The sequence below is a fragment of the Prenolepis imparis genome, unplaced genomic scaffold (genome assembly GCF_030444845.1).
Source record: "Prenolepis imparis isolate NDT839.2.m4 unplaced genomic scaffold, iyPreImpa1.0 SCAF_13, whole genome shotgun sequence".
Classification (NCBI taxonomy): Eukaryota; Metazoa; Arthropoda; class Insecta; order Hymenoptera; family Formicidae; genus Prenolepis; species Prenolepis imparis.
This window is the reverse complement of record NW_028141171.1, coordinates 2648541-2667095: the sequence shown is the minus strand read 5'-3', so window position 1 is coordinate 2667095 and position 18555 is coordinate 2648541. Positions and strand designations below refer to the sequence as shown.

Sequence of the window (18555 nt, the reverse complement as noted above, 5' to 3'; positions counted from 1 at the left end):
AATTATTTGTCGATATAATTCCCCCCCCTCTCTTTTTCTTTCTCTTTCTCTCTCTTTTTTATATGTCACTTGTGGTTCATTATTATGTCACTTGCGATTGATCATTACTAAACGTTTTATACAAGATTATGAAATTAGGATAAGTCGTGCATCTTATCTTTATATAGAAATGAATTTTAATGTATGCGCTATCTCTTTCGTGAAATATTCAATCTAATCTATTGATTAATAATTTATGATTTATTTTTGTCACTTATTATACAAGTAATATCAGTATAGTTTATTAAGATATTATAATGTTATACATACAAGAGATAGAAAGATATTTTGATAAACAAGTTATGATGAATATGTATGACAAACTTCTGCTTGTTTATCATTAAGAAACGTTCTGTATGTGTTTAATTACATAATGCTCAAATAAAAATAAATTGTAAAATTGCGTAAGGCTACTATTATTTGATCGCTGGAAGCAAGCTCGAGCTATCCAATATACGTTCGAACAGATATTTCATTACATATGTATATACTTTTGGCTTGATATCTCCGAAATCAGACGATTATGAACATTAGATTATTAAGCAATATATATAATTGCTTATCTTAATCTCTCCCTACTATCTCTCGAAGCTTGTCAAAATATTTTTTATCACCCTATATAAAAAGGCGCAATTGATGTAATACTTATCAATTAATGATCGATTTCTCGTGTTAACAGACTTCCACTGGTGAGCAAGCATGAAAATCTATGTAACATTATGTCTTTTCGCCGTATTTTTTACCGTAAGTTTTTTTCTCTTTGTATGTAAAATTATTTATAATTATAGATACAACTTTTTCTTCGAAAGAATTTTTTTTTATAGGATGTCAATTCAAGGCCTAATGATCAACATTTAATATCTGAAACCAATCACACCGTGGAAATAGATGGCCAAGCTGAAATTTTTCAAGAAGTAAGTGTTTAAATATATTATTTTTAATGTCGATGGAATGCGTGTTAAAGAAAAACAAATTATTTTCAATTTATTCTTTCATTAAAATAAAGATTTCATTTCTGTTTTTCATTGACCAACTTAGAATTAACTTGACATTTAACTTTAAACAATTGATCAGAATTGCAAGAATTGTGCTGACTCAAAAATAATAATATTGATTAATACAATATGTTTATTCTTTAATCTTCTAGAGTGATCCAATATCGAAGGATTTGGAAATTATAAAGCTTAAAGTGAAAGAAACTGTACGGAATGTGGAGAGTGTTATACAACAAATCGAACATATTCGTGTAGAGACAGAAGAAGATATTCTCAATACAGTCACGGAAAGATGGTGGGATCAAATGGATAGATATGGAGACTATGTCAGTCTGTTGCTCGTTTCGATGAGCGTGAGTAATAATTCGAACTAAATTGACGGAATAATATTTTGATATTGCTACTGTATCTCATCGATAATAAAGAGAATGTTAAATTGATAACAATAATAAAAGGATATAATAAGAGATGAGAGGATAATAAGAGAAATATGAACATATTTTGTAACTATTAATTTTATTATACTATTTATACATATAATTATGATTACGAATATAACGAATGGCTTATGGCTACAAATGGCACAAGATGTCTTATGTAAAATGAATTTATTAATAATTTTGTTTTGTATTTGTATAATTATATAACAATATCATAATATATTCCAATATATTAAAATATTATCTTGTACATCTTAAAATATTATATGTTAAAAATAATATACTGACTTTTTTTTATCAAAATATAAGTAATATAAATATAACATAAATATAATATCATATAATATAAGAAAAGAGAGAGAAAGAAAATATGAAAAAAATATTGTTATTTTAAAGAAAATATTATTTTTTATATTATCGTGATTATTTCGTCTTTATAAGTCAAAATGAAGCTGAAATTTATATCAAGTATTCTATAAATCTATTGAATTGTAAAGATCAAAGATTTTTTATTTTATTTTTTATAATATTTGATACATGAATATTTGATAATTGTATTCGACAAAACTTAAATATATACATAAATGCGTTCGATTATTTCAATAATATATATTAAAATTTAAAATATATTATTATATTGCTATAGTGATTTATACATTTTTAGAGAGAAGTGAATGCTGCTAAGGCAAAGAATAAGGATGCGCAACATTGCTACGATACCAATTTCTGTGGCATAAGCCAGCACAGTGACACAGCATATAAAGCGGCAAGCAAATGCAAAGACTCGGCTGAGACTTCCATCAAGAAGAGTCTCAAATTTATAGATAATCTCGTCTCAGTAAGTTAGAACATTATTATTATCATACATTATTCGATTCTTTGACATAATTTATTTAAATAATTAACGTAGACTAGTGTTTCGATCGAGGTTCCCTTTCTCGCGCATGTGTGTTGGTGTGACAGAAAATACAGCTAGTAAAAGATTATGGGTGTCAAGTATTGGCGGGCTCATATGAAAAGGAAACATATACGTATGAGTATATATATATATATATATATATATATATATATATATATATATATATATATATGTATATATTAGTGATCCCCTAGGGGTTATACGACGCTTTTCTCAAGGAGCATAATCTTTACAATAATCGAATCTTTACAATAATCTCATTACTTCTTTCTTACATCCTGGCCTTGTAAAGACCTTACACATTTTAACCCTTTCGCCCTTCCTTCCATCTCCTCTTTCTCCATCCTACATTCTCCCTTCATCTTCTTTCTTCCTTTCTCTTCTCTCTTTCTTTACTGCTTCTCATCCGCCTCCGTCTCCCCTTCGTTCTTCCTCCTCATTTGACTAATCCTGCTTTCTTTTTTCCTTCTCCAATCCATCTTCCACAATCATTTTCTAAGCAAACATATGGAGTGTTTAGCTCGAACTGAATTCGAACCTGGGACTCTTTACATAGTAGTCTGTGAGTTTCCATGCGAGGCCACATATCATACATCACACATCACATATCTCTCTCACTCACTCACTCACTCACTCACACACACACACACACACACACACACACACACACACACACACACACACACACACACACACACACACACACACACACACACACACATACACACACACACACACACACACACACACACACACACACACACACACACACACACACATATACACACACACACACATATATATATATACACACACACACACACACACAAAATTCTTAAAAAGTTTAAATAGTTTAATAGAGCTAAAAATCTGTGATACTGCATTTGCCGCGCATGCGCGAAAAAGTGAGCTGCGATCGGAACGCTGATGCAAACTTTAATCGTATTAATTTTCTCCATAGTTTGGCGAATCATTAATAACGGAATTGAAGAAACTCGTTTTAAAGTGCTATGGCAGTGATAATGTTAAAATGCATAGCTGCATTCTTACCGAACTAGGAATAATCAACGTCGTCGTGAAGAGTTTCGAAGAAGATGCGAAATATATCGAGTTTAACACCGCTTTACCCGCATCTAATTATGTCGTCCTGCAAGCCAGCAAATGTCTGAACAATATTTACTTGTTGGCGCGCTCCGAAAGCAAGGGTGCCATGTTGTCTAACTTCAGATGCGTAAAAGATGTTCTGGAGAATAAGAAAACTATGATTAATTACAAACTAATACCTACGTGCAAATTATGATTTATTTCTCTTTGAAGTTTGTTTTTTGAAGTATATGTTTGTGAGAGAAAGAGGAAGAAAAGGATTTAAGAAGAATAATACATATATTCAATAAAATCAGTTCAAAGCATCGCTTAGATTACGTATAATCTCTATATTAAAGAAAAGCTTTCATTTGTTTATCTATACTGTTGTATATTTTTCTTGTAATGTCGGCTTTCAAAAGATATTTTTTATGTATGTATGTAAAATATTGAATATAAAAACAATTAAAAAACAAAAGTTATTTGTTGATATTATGTTTCTTTATTTGCTCGCAATTGGTTTTTCACGCATATGTTTTTCTCAAGTTCATGAAATCATTTATGATAAGTAATATCGTCGTATAGAATCATAAAATCTCTAATATGATACCTTTCGGATAAAATCTAATATTTTTTTAAAAAATAACTATCATTATTCCATTATTAATAGTTATAGACATATACTATATATTATACTAGAATTCCATTAAAACATAGTATTTTTCTTGAAATCTTGAATCTCTCTCTATTCCATTATGACACAGCATGTGTATAAAAGAGTGCAATTAATATAGCTTTAATCGATTTATAGTGCCAACCTCAGTGATTCTTAGATGATATTAGCAAGCTTAAGAAACACCATAATATTATATGTTTTAGTTGCATTTTATATTGTAAGTTCTTTATTTTCTTTTTGCAAAATAATTTAGAACAAATATAATTATGTGTTCATAGAATATTAATGTAAAGCTTATTGTTAGTGTTCAAAACTTAAGGCTCCTGGCCCCTCGCCGACTATATTGGAATTGTGACGTTAGGCGAGAGAACATACGCTAAAAATTTTTATTGTTAGATGTCATTTTGAAATAAAAAGATATTTCGATGAAACAACACTTCAGATGGCTTTAGCACACTCTTAAAATACCTCGAAAAGTATCATTTTCCCTTTATAATCAATCAAGAGTTGTAAAATTACTGTATAATATGAGGCTTAGTCCGTCTAGTCTTTGCACATGCGCAGTTATTTCGTAAATATAACAAAGTCTAATATCACGATCATTTTACGGTTATTGTTGATTGACTGTCAAGAGAAAAGAATAATTTTCGAGGTATTTTAAGTGTGCTAAAGCCCCATCTGAAATAGTGTTTTATCAAAATATCTTTTCATTTAAAAATAGCATCTTAAGAATTTTTAGCATGTACTTTCTCGCCCCTGACGTCACAATCTAACATGGCTGCGATGAGGATCCAGGACCCTTAATATGGAAAATCAATGATATTGTGACAAAAAATAACAAAGAAATGTTAATATTTGCTGAAAAAGTTAACTCTAAATTTTTTTCAAATAAATATAGTTTTATTATTTATTTTAATCATTTATCTTGTATGTACAATATATATATATATATATATATATATATATATATATATATACACACACACACACAATATATATATACGTATATCTCTTCATGGCTAAATTTAAATAAGAATTCAAACAATTGCAAAATTTGCAAGGAATTCTGAATAATCCTGAAATAATGCATCACAGAAAATCACAGAAAATATAACGTATTAATTCTACTAATATTAGTTGTACTAATATTTATTCATTTATGATTAAAAAAAAGTCGAAGCCTTTATAAGATTACAGGCAAGAATGCGCAGCCATGCCAATATCGCTTTTGATATCATCAAAAATATCAATTACGCAGTTAATGATTATGTAGCATATATATCGATGCTCGACGATTGACTGAATGATTAGTGAATATCAGGTAAGAATACGTCAAAAACTTATCTAACAGGAGCAATCTTGAATTTATCGAACACTTTATCTCGGTAAGCGGTCGTTGTTATATACACTGAATGATTTTCCACTGACAATGAGTGATTAACGTAGATTAAATTATATGATTATATTAATTCCTTTCACTCAGACTGGATACAGACTGATAACAGACTTTTTCAGATAACATTTTTCCGAGAATTATTACGAGAGCATTTCAAGATTTTCGAACATTCTCAAATTGCGAAGCTACATCATTAATCAGCTGAGAATAAGCAATATCATTAAAAAAAATTTTTTTCTTGTAATATATTTGAGATAAATAAAAATTAATTAAAAAAACAGAGAATAAATGATGTATTATGTAATAAATTTTCTGCGAAAAAAATGTTTGCATAGCTTGAAATGCACGTGTGCACTTGTGTCCACACACACTTTGAGATATCTGGTTTAAAATTTAAATAAAACAATGTGTCAAAAATTATTGTACCTGTTTAATCAGAAAATTAAAATTCATCATTATGGTATTTTATGAAATTCTCGTATTTATTTAGAGTAAAAATAACTTGTTAGGCACACAATAAAAAATGTTTTCAATATAATGTCAATAAATTTTGATAGAATAACAGTCGATAAAAACTAGATTAGATAATTTTATTTGATATATGCACAAATATTTATATCACTATATGCGATTATTTCGATAACAATTATAGAGAAACTGTTTTTGTAATTGCTATCTCTCTACAATTGTAAGATAAGTATCAAAATAATACTATTATACACACATATGTGTGTGCACACAGAAAAGATTTTTTAAATCAATTAATTCCTTTCACTCATGCATAAATTTTCAATTTTGTAAATTAAATCTAAATTTTTGTCATATTCAAACATTATTAGCGATTTTATTTTTGTAGTCAGATGTGATTCTCAAATTTAAAAAGTTTATTTGATGTATTTTTTAAAATATTATTTCATACTTTTAAAATACACATATACATATATGAATATATTTATACCTAACATTTTACTAATAAGATATATTCATTTTATTAAGACATACACACTAATAAGGGTCTAACCAGAACTGATTTATACTTTTAAGACAATGTTTTATGTTTTAAATCTTTGTCTTTAGTAACGCACAATACTGTTTTTTGTCTCAAATCTTAAACTTGTGTACAAAGTGTTATTCTGCTCAGACCCTAAGTAAGATACATGATAAGTATACTAGTGCAAAGAAAAAAAGATAACTTTACTGTGATCAGCAAAATTAGGAATAGTTGAGCATTGCAAACTTGTTTTTTATAAAATAAAGAATAAATCTTACGAATTCCAACATCAAATATACAAACTTTTAGGACCGGTCGCACCATCTCCGATTAACTCAATTGGCCGATTAAACTATATCTTTGTCTTTTTTTAAGAACGTAGCTGAAAAGAGACAAAGATATAGTTTAATCGGCCGATTGAGTTAATCGGAGATGGTAGACCGGTCCTTATTCATTTACATGTGGAATAAAACTATGTATTGAGAAATTATTATTTAAAGGTTATTGGCGAATTCTTATTAATTCATGCTTTTTTTAATTAAACAATTATACAAAATTATTTTTAAAAAAACTTTGCAAATATATTAAACTTCGATTTGTTAAAAAATCATGATTTTAAAATTAATTCAATAAAGTGACCATTTTAAAAAAGAACTTTTTAGACTAATTGCAAAGATAGTAGAACTTGCTGTAGGTATATAGGCCATCTTTAAATAAGTTTTGTATAAGTTTTATATAAGTTTAATTATAAGTTCTATATAAGTTTTATATAAGTTTATATAAATAAGTATGTTCGGTTTCAAATATAAAGAGGTGAAGAATACACATTTAATGCTGTATTTGCTTTTTTTATAACACAAGGAGCAATTTCGCTTAAATGTTCCTAATTTTCCGTTTTTTGAAATATTTATTGCATATACCTACTTCAATCTGTGAAATATGATATTGAGAGATAGATCTAGAGGTATTTTAAATAAATTTTTTATTATTTAAGATTAAGAGATCACGTATTGGACATTAAATTAAAATTGTTGACAACAAAAGACTAAACTTTACAATTTGAACCTATTTTATGTGAATAAGCGCGATTGGGACATATATACGAGGGCAGTTCGATAAGTCAGTGACTTTTACAAGATATGGCACTCAAATCGCAATCTAATTTTATTTCTGATATTTACCATCTTATTTAAGTATACACACCAAGTTTCAAGTAGATCTGTCAAATAGAAATTTTTTGACAGCGTTCTAAAGCGGATAAGTTTGTTTTTTGCTAAAATGGAAAAAAGTGAATTTCGTGTGCTAATAAAACATTACTTTTTGCGTGGAAAAACCATTAAGGAAACTGAAGAAAAGCTAAAAAAGTATTATGGGGACTCTGCTCCGTCGCATGGAATGGTTCACAAGTGGTTCACTGAATTTCGTTGTGGTTTTTGGTCGATTGTGAGCAAGCGCGGCACCCATCTGGCCGACAGCTTCTTCATGCCCAAATGTTTATGCAAGATATTAAAAACACGTTCGTTTGAGATGTTTACCATCTTGGCTATCTCGCGTATCTTCACTCGACGGTCGTCCAATACAATATCATGGATTTTATTGACTGTTTCTTCAGTTGTGACCTCATTCGGACGTCCCGGGCGCTCAGCATCATTCGTGCTTGTACGACCACAACGAAATTCAGTGAACCACTTGTGAACCATTCCATGCGACGGAGCAGAGTCCCCATAATACTTTTTTAGCTTTTCTTCAGTTTCCTTAATGGTTTTTCCACGCAAAAAGTAATGTTTTATTAGCACACGAAATTCACTTTTTTCCATTTTAGCAAAAAACACAAACTTATCCGCTTTAGAACGCTGTCAAAAAATTTCTATTTGACAGATCTACTTGAAACTTGGTGTGTATACTTAAATAAGATGGTAAATATCAGAAATAAAATTAGATTGCGATTTGAGTGCCATATCTTGTAAAAGTCACTGACTTATCGAACTGCCCTCGTATGTGTGTGTTTATTTTTATATTTTTATACGTATACATATGTATATCAAATCATAAATTATCGACAAAATATACATTAATGACTAATGTCCATTTAAGAATAATATTATTTAAAGTCTCTCTTGATATAGTATAGATATACGGGAGAATTCTACAATATCGATCGTAAACATCAAACAATACTGATATTTCTCTTATGTAGACATGAATTTTATTAATCTATCTGATGATAGCTACTATTAAAACAAAATTGCTTTGTATAGTAATAGCATTTTTAAGAGATTTAATTGTATAATACTCAAAACTTAAAAAAGTTTAATAAAAAAAAAAAAAATTTTTTTATTTTTGAAATAAGTCATTAAATTTTTTAAAATTCGTAAAAGCTTACATTAATTATTTGAATTTTTTAAAAATATCATTTCTAGGAAAATGAAACATAAACTCTGTAAAATGTGTCCGAACATAATCATAAATAATTAATTTGTGAAAATAATTATTTTCTTATATGTTCAATCGTTTTCAAGATTGTCTCAATTGTCATAGTTATTAATTGTCATATATGCTTTAAAAAACTAAGCAAAAAGAATGATGGAAAAAGCACACAATAAAATTTATTTATACGAAGAAAATGAAAAAGGAGGATGTGTAAAAGTGGTCGATTTTTGCCCCCAGCCGGCAAGTAAAATTTGTATGTTTTTTTATAGTTATTCGGCTGTAGAATCATGTGGCGCAATTAGTTTTTCATAAACATAATGGGAACATACTACGTAAAAATGTGAAAGAAGTGAGTAAATAAGCACGCGCGGATGTTCTATAAGAATGAGATACATAATGATTTTCTTTTACGGAATGTTTTAATCCTCAAAAATTATGAAATGTATGACATTTTGTTGTAATAGAGTTCGAATGCAAAAAGAAATAAACCTATGAAAACCGAAGATATCCGAAGTGTGCGTTGTGTACTTGTAGAGTTTATGCATAAAGGCCGCGTGGCACATAAAGAAACGTAAGCAGTAAGACTTAAAACTTAAGTGAATCGACCAATCACGGTCGAGCAGTAAGGAAGCTATTTTGAAACTTAAGCATCTCTGCGAATTCCGTATGGATGAAATTCTTAAGTCTTAAGTCTTACCGCTTACGTTTTTTTATGTGCCACGGCCTTAACTCTTTGTAGATGCTAAACGTAAAAACATCGATTGTTGTTTTTCTTGAAATTTTCTTAAAAAAGAACAATGCCATATTGTGTGGTTTCCAATTGTACAAATTGTACAACCCGAAAAAAAATTCTATTTAGTATTTTTATTCGAGAGTTAGCGAATATGGGATATATAAGATATATATATAGCCTTTCGGGAATTATCGGATATGCGACGGAAACACACGAAGGTTACTTGTAGAAAGAGACTGCACTATGCACCCCTCTTACCGCAAATTTCACACCGCAGAGGCATTACACTCTATCCATGAAGAATAGAGATAAGGAGGCCGAACTAGCATGGAGGAATTTTCGAAAAGTGCGACAGAATGCCAAGCCTAAATGTAGTTTATTAATGCTCCGCAAGGTGGACTTTTGTGTTAGTCATTCTCTATCCTTCTTGCTCTCCATCATGAAGAATAGAGATAAGGAGGCCGAACTAGCATTGAGGAATTATCGAAATGTGTGACCAAATGTCGAGCCTAATTGTAGTTTATTAATGCGCTTTTGCCTCACGGGACTCACACGTACACGGTGGACTTTTGTGTTAGTCATTCTCTATCCTTCTTGCTCTACATCCTGCAATCTATCCTCTTTCTCAAACTAACGAGCATCTTGTGATTGCAATGCCATCTATAGGTACCTATAGGTACTACTATCGGGCCTCGGTTTTGGTCGCACATCCCAAACACATAGGCCGGTATTCATAGTCCGTTCTTATTTCAAGACCGTCTTAAGTAATGTCTTAAGATGCAAATATGGCTCTGTGATTGGTTAATCACATCTTAAGATTGTACTTAAGACAGTCTTAAATATAAGAACCGCTATGAATACCGGCCATAGTTCGGCCTCCTTATCTCTATTCTTTCTGCTCCCCATCCTGCAATCTCTCCTCTTTCTCAAACTAACGAGCATCTTGTGATTGCAATGCCATCTATAGGTATCTACAGGTACTATTGCCGGGCCTCGGTTTGGGTCGCATAGCCCGAACCACTGACGAGGTACTATTAAAGACCGACAGCCCTGGGTAAATTTTCGTGTCTACCAAGTGGGCTCGGTGGGCCCGGAGGTAATTGGAGGATGATGACATTACCGACCGGTTTGATCTGTACAGAGGATAACAAATAAGAACAATTTACCCAGTTTACCCTTACCAAATCATATTATACATATTTCATATATACATATATATATATATATATATATGTATATATATATATATATAATATTATACACATTATTTTTGAAATGACATATAGGAAATGTAACAAATTTAACAGCCAAATTTCTCTCTCTCTCTTTCTCTTTTTCTTCTTTTCTTCTTTCATATCTTGTAAACAAGCATTGAAATCTCTCTCGAGGTTTAATATTTCTTATTTTACTTTTCTGGCTTGTTTTATATATGTGACAAATGGCTTTTGTTTGTACTAAATTTTTTATATTTTTTATTTTATATTTTTGAATGTAATTTTATTAGATTAATAAGATTTTTGCGATTAAAATGACCAATTATAACATAAATTGGATAATTTTTCACTGAACAAGTAATTCAAATTACATATTTAATTAAAAATTATCCGATTTATGTCGTGTTTGGTGTCATTTTAATCGCTAAAATTTCATTAATCCATTAAAATTATTTTTAAACCGATAAAATGCAAATTAAAAGTTTTAGTTTTTATTTAAAAGATATTTACATTCGTGAATTTATTGTAGATAAGGAAAAGTTCTCGATGTCGTCGAAGGCAGAGCGAGAACGAATAAAGAGCGAGCGAGATGACGTATCATCAAAGAGTTCCGAAGTCTCTCTCGCGAGGCTCCCTTTATCTATAGTCTTTTATATCATATGACATGTGTTACTATAGAAAATAAAATTTGTATAATTCGCAATTTATCGGTTTGAAAATAATTTTAATGGATTATTGAGATTTTTCCGATTAAAATGACACCAAACACGACATAAATCGGTTCATTTTTAATTAGATATGTAATTAAAATTTTAATCGCTTATCTAATTAAAAATTAACCGATTTATGTCGTGTTTGGTGTCATTTTAATCGCAAAAATCTCAATAATCCATTAAAATTATTTTCAAACCGATAAATTGCGAATTATACAAATTTTATTTTCTCTAGTAACATGTCATATGATATGAAAGATTATAGATAAAGGGAGCCTCGCGAGAGAGACTTCGGAACTCTTTGATGATACGTCATTTCGCTCGCTCTTTATTCGTTCTCGCTCTGCCTTCGACGACATCGAGAACCTTTCCTTATCTACAATAAATTCACGAATGTAAATATCTTTTAAATAAAAACTAAAACTTTTAATTTGCATTTTATCGGTTTAAAAATAATTTTAATGGATTAATGAAATTTTAGCGATTAAAATGACACCAAATACGACATAAATCGGATAATTTTTAATTAAATATGTAATTTGAATTACTTGTTCAGTGAAAAATTATCCAATTTATGTTATAATTGATGTCATTTTAATCGCAAAAATCTTATTAATCTAATAAAATTACATTCAAAAATATCAAATAGAAAATATAAAAAATGTATTACAAACAAAAGCCATTTGTCACATAAATAAAACAAACCAGAAAAGTAAAATAAGTAATATTAAACCTCGGGAGAGATTTCAATGCTTGTTTACGAGATATGAAAGAAGAAAAGAAGAAAAAGAGAAAGAGAGAGAGAGAGAGAAATTTGGCTTTTAAATTTGTTACATTTCCTATATGTCATTTCCATAATAATGTGTATAATAATATATATATAATATCTGAAATGACGTGGAAAATGTGTGTATATATATTATAAATTTAAGAGCTAAATTTTTCTTTTTAAAAAATACTGTGAATAAATGTTTTTATTATTTGAAAAGAAACATCGTCATTTCGAAATATATGTATACATGTACGATATATTTAAATAATTATATTACATATATAAATATTTCGTATATACTCGTATATACATATATATACTCTAAAATAATTTTTTTTTAAATTGCATTTCTCGTGTTACTATACACATGTATTATTTTATTATCTCTTACAATTAGATTTAGTTACTATTTCTCACTTCGGCCGCAATATTACTGAGAGGGCGCTAGTACACAGCGCTCTTTTTCCAGTCACACTAACTCCCGTAAGACCATCGGTCTTTAATAGTACCTCGTCAGTGCCCGAACACACAGTTCGGTCTATCTTATCTCTTTTCTTCATGACTCTATCCATATCTTCTTAAGGCCTGTGTCCACGATACTAGAAATCGGTCCGAGTTCTAGATTCAAGTTCTCGAATAGAAATAGTTATACTTTGACGACTCTAGATGGCTTATAGTTGAATATGTAAAAAAAATAAAGAAAAAATTATTAAAAGTTATGAAAATTACATTTCTATTATCCAATGTCACGTTCACGAACATTTATTAGCTATTTATAAAGTATAATAATGTTGACAACAAGAAATTAAATTGATATAAACCTAGCAACTAGTATGGAAAAATGGGACGCATTTTTTCATTCGAGCTTTCTATTTAATTCGATAGATCGAACTTCTTCTCGGTCCGACAACTCGGACCGAATTCTCGGATCGTGGACACAGGCCTTTAGGTCCATGGTTGATTCTTTCAGGGCCTGAGCAGAATGGCTGACTTACAACTTTAAGACAATGTTTTATGCCCTTAAGTTTTTGTCTTATGTAACGCACAATACTGTCTTTTGTCTCAAATCTTATGTCAGCTATTCTGCTCAAGCCCTTAATTTCACGGAGTACGGCGTCATTTTAGCGTTTTTCCGTTACTCAAGACATGCTTTCTCGTGAAAATGCACCGTGGCATTAACCTTTACCGACCGTCATCTTGGTAGCTCCGTGAACTTGGCCCCCCAATTTTGACTTTTTGAGTTTTTTTTAAAAAATCGTTTGTAAGTCGTTTGTAGGTGATTGTTAGATTAATTAAAACGTTTGTTAGATTAGCCTCGCGCTGCAAAATAAAAAATAAAATTGACCGTGAAGTTAGCCCCCGGTTTTTTATTTTGATCCTATCAGTGAACTATAACCATACTGGAAGTACAACTGCCTTACCCCCTCCATGGGTACTAGCGGTCAGAGAGAGATAGTTAAACGGCGACCGTCTGTCTCCTTTTAACATGAACTATCTTAGCTGAAAACATTCGTCTCGATTCGTGTCATGCAAACATACAGTGCAAGTACTTATACCTACAAGTAATGTGCAATTTTGGAAAAGAAGAATGGGAAGAAAGTGTTAATAAATGAAAAAAGGATGCGTGTGCGTGTACTTGAACCTTGGTACTTGGTATATAGAAAATGCATAAATGTTTTTAGAGTGGATAGTATAGCGAGTCACGTGGTACGTGCAGTTAGTTAGACAAGAACAGACGGTCGCCATTCAACTATCTCTCTCTGACCGCTCGAGAACAAAGGAGTTGTACTTCCAGTATGGTTATAGTTCACTGGATCCTATTTAAGTTTTGCAGAGGCTCAATCGATGCGGAATCGTTTGTTGGTCACGAATATGCTAATTAGAACGTTTGTTAGATCGTCGTTTCTTAAATAAAAGCAAAAAACAATATTTGATAATTTTCTAGGGAAATAACCGTGAAGTTAGCCCTCGGCTTTTAATTTAGATTATTTATAAGTTTTGCAGAGGCTCAATCGATGCGGAATCGTTTGTTGGTCACGAATATGCTAATTAAAACGTTTGTTAGATCGTCGTTTCTTAAATAAAAGCAAAAAACGATATTTGATAATTTTCTAGGGAAATAACCGTGAAGTTAGCCCTTGGCTTTTAATTTCGATTATTTAAGTTTTGCAGAGGTTCAATCGATGCGGAATCGTTTGTTGGTCACGAATATGCTAATTAGAACGTTTGTTAGATCGTCGTTTCTTAAATAAAAGCAAAAAACGATATTTCGCGTGTCGCTAATCGCGCTGATCTGCCGGAGCCATAACTTATCGTTTGATAAAAAATATTCACCAATAAGAGCAGAGAATGAATATTATTCTTTGCTCTTATTGGCGAATATTTTTTATTTCCTGTTCCTATTGCCTGTTGCCTGGCATTGTGCAGGGGCTTATAGCACACACTTTCCATAAGGGTGTCTTCACATGAGGCGTAACTTGCGCAAAGCGTAACTTGCGCAGACCAATGGCCTAGTTACATCGAGCACTTGATACGCGTATCAAGTAGTGAATTTGAGCTGATCAGCCAATAACTGAACCAATGTACTAGTTATTTACTATTTGATACGCGTATCAAGTGCTCGATGTAAACTAGGCCAATCATACCGTGAGATCATGATCATGAAGGCATTCTATGGACTGATATTTTCCGCGTAACGCGTACCGCGTAAAGGCGCGGGTACAATGGAGATCCGTAACCATAACCATAACCATAACCGTAAAAGTTGGTTTATTTGAACTTTTACGGTTACGGTAACGAAAAGAGGTTAGATTCAGAATGTATCTTCTAGATACATACAGCACGAGTGTGAGGTTATATGTTTATAACCAAATATAAATATTTATAATAAATAACAATGGATCCGACGGACCAATGTTTAATTGAATTGGTTGAGAAGTGTCTCCATTTATATAATAAAAGCAGTCCTGATTATAAAGATAAAATAAAATCACAAAATTCGTGGTGTAGCATTGCAAAAGCATTGAATGCAACAGGTACGTATATGTTATCGTGTTATCATAATTTAATTAATTAATTTATTTAGTTTATTTATTCTATAGTAATACAAGAGCGCTTATATATGTACACCATAATTAAATCATACATATATTATTATGCAGCTGCTGACTGCGAACATCGATGGAGCCAATTACGAGAACATTTTACTCGTGAGAGAAGATTATTAAAAGCAGGACTTCCACCCGGCTCAGGATCCTCAAAACAGTTTACTCCTAGTGATCTATATAAAGCTTTACAATAGAACCTCATATTAAAAGTAGAAGGTATGTAATTTATTACTCATTCAAGTATTTTTACGAAATTTATTATATTATGTATTTATATTCTTATACGCTGCAGTCTTCTAAAAATTGACTCATCTGTATAGTTACTGCATCTGTACATTTTTTAATTAAAGATAGTCGACTATGCTAAATATAATGTATTAAATTATACATACTACATGATAACTACGCACGTAAAAAAAAGTATTTTCCAATTATTCCAGGACACGTGGAAATGTTTTGAAAAGACCCTTGTCATCATCTGAAGAATCTGCTATGTGGGATACGCTAGAGACCGATGAGTCAGATGTAATCGAATATCTACAAAATATGGGGAATAACAAAATTAAAGTTGAAACGCAAGTGAAAAATAAATTCAAAGAATCGGAAGACGATATATTGACGATATATTAACTTTGCTCATAGTTGATTTTGACACGTAAAAGTTCCATGCAACAGTTTGCATACTGCATCCATGAGCAAGATAACTACGAAATAAAATATTCATGTTATGACAATTCAAAAAAGACATACATTATTTAATTATTGAAAGTATTACAAAATATACTTACTACAAAGTAATACATAATCGATGTTCTGGTGACAGAGGCTCTCGAATACTTCTTTTTATTAGAGATTCTTGCACTAATTCTAATAGTCTTTTAAATTGTGGAACAGTCATTCTAGTGAACTTGAAAAACTGTTCGTCGTTATTGTTTTTAATAAATTGGAAGAGAGTATAAAAATGACCTTTTTGCTTCCGCTGTAATAACATTGGTCGAACCCAATATCTTCTTTTTGAAAACTTTTTCTTTTTTTTCCGCAATAATTGCAGAATTATTGTAGCCAAATTAACAGCCACAAGAGTTATTTTTTTAATACGCTGAATATCCATCAGTAAACAGTGAAATTTCTGCACTGTGTAAAAGTTAAAATAATAGAGGTTAGAATCAACATAAACATAAACTCACGTTACGGAATTACGGTTCGTTACGTTAAGTTACGTTACGACTATAGGCTGCCATTGTAAACGATAGGAGGCGATTTCTTACGGTTAGGTCTTACAGTTAAGCTTACGAATCTCCATTGTACCTGCGCCTTAAAGCCTAGTCTACAATAGAGTCGTAAGGTCGTAAACGTAAGAAATTGACCAATCACAGTTGAATTTGAGGAGAATAATCGACTGTGATTGGTCAATTTCTTACGTTTACGACCTTACGACTCTATTGTAGACTAGGCTTAACGCTGGGTCCACAATAGGTGATTTAAGCCCTAAGCCTTAAGAAATTGATCAATCGCAGTCAAGTATGAGGAGAAAACTCGACTATAATTGGTCAATTTCTTAAGGCTTAGGACTTAAATCACCTATTGTGGACCCAGCGTAAAGCCTAGTCTACAATAGAGTCATAAGGTCGTAAACGTAAGAAATTGACCAATCACAGTCGATTATTCTCCTCGAATTCAACTGTGATTGGTCAATTTTTTACGTTTACAACCTTACGACTCTATTGTAGACTAGGCTTAACCCGTACCGCGTAACCAATCAGAGTCGTTCCGCGTTTTCTATTACGGCTCTGATTGGTTACGCGGTACGCGTTATGGCTCCGGCAAACCAGCGCGATTAGCGACACGCGAAATATCGTTTTTTGCTTTTATTTAAGAAACGACGGTCTAACAAACGTTCTAATTAGCATATTCGTGACCAACAAACGATTCCGCATCGATTGAGCCTCTGCAAAACTTAAATAATCGAAATTAAAAGCCGGGGGCTAACTTTGCGGATATTTCCCTAGAAAATTATCAAATATCGTTTTTTGCTTTTATTTAAGAAAGGACGATCTAACAAACGTTCTAATTAGCATATTCGTGACCAACAAACGATTCCACATTGATTGAGCCTCTGCAAAACTTAAATAGGATCAAAATAAAAAACCGGGGGCTAACTTCACGGTCAATTTTATTTTTTATTTTGCAGCGCGAGGCTAATCTAATAAACGTTTTAATTAATCTAACAATCACCTACAAACGACTTACAAACGATTTAAAAAAAAAACTCAAAAAGTCAAAATTGGGGGGCCAAGTTCACGGAGCTCAGTAAGCTTATTAGATAGTAAACTTGGTGATAGTAAATTTACTACCAATGCGAGTTCTGATTATCTTTGGCTTTTCTGCCAAGGTGTGAATTCACCCTTATTGTTTTATTTTAAGATGTACTTACGTTTATACCACAGTATACTTACATACAGTAGGGACAGTCCTTTGTTCTCAAATCAGCCGTGCAGATTTGCTTGCGCATCGTAAGCGACCATTTTTATAAGTCATGCCAATCCCGTTCAACATAAAGAACCCAATAACTCCATTACTGTGATTACATTTATAGTAAAATATAATCTGTAAAACTACAATACTATCATTTTGATTTCGCGTTTTATGCAATATTTAATTTTTATTCAGAAAAAATGACTAAAATAATATAAATATTTCGCGCAAAATTGTTTTAATAGTAATGGGTACAACAAAAATATTGATACGGTGCTGCAACCTAAAGACATGGCGGACTGCTGAAAGGTCAGCTGAAAAAGATCAAAGGTTCCGACGCTGTGTGTCCCTACTGTATATAAGTATACTGTGGCTATACTACGCATGCATGCAGCATGCAGCTGTTCACCAATGCTGCCAGTTCGTGAAACGTGAAATCCCTTACTATCCAATAATCCGACACAGAACATCATTATCACAGATATAATGCATACGGCAGCGAAAGATCGTGTAGTTTCGGCCACCGAGCACCATTCACAAATGTCAACGAAAGGTGCCGAACAATTGTCCCA

The 18555-nt window shown here is 31.4% G+C and overlaps 1 protein-coding gene and 2 long non-coding RNA genes across 3 annotated transcripts; 2 read left to right on the top strand and 1 right to left on the bottom strand.

Annotated features, from left to right (window-relative positions):
• Nucleotides 1–705: 705 nt before the first annotated feature.
• Nucleotides 706–3750, top strand: LOC145944434 (uncharacterized). The gene is made up of 5 exons (XM_083052756.1): nt 706–783; nt 864–953; nt 1187–1387; nt 2139–2312; nt 3355–3750. Exons 1-5 carry the CDS (start codon nt 739–741, stop codon nt 3691–3693), a joined length of 849 nt encoding a protein of 282 aa, XP_082908882.1. The 5' UTR covers nt 706–738; the 3' UTR covers nt 3694–3750.
• On the bottom strand, nt 2060–18514 carry LOC145944436 (uncharacterized). The gene is made up of 3 exons (XR_014426674.1): nt 18393–18514; nt 3444–3636; nt 2060–2888 (listed from the first exon to the last, which is right to left on the bottom strand). It is a non-coding gene; the product is annotated as an uncharacterized LOC145944436 (long non-coding RNA).
• On the top strand, nt 15131–16350 carry LOC145944410 (uncharacterized). Its single transcript, XR_014426669.1, has 3 exons — nt 15131–15436; nt 15563–15724; nt 15949–16350. It is a non-coding gene; the product is annotated as an uncharacterized LOC145944410 (long non-coding RNA).
• Nucleotides 18515–18555: the final 41 nt, after the last annotated feature.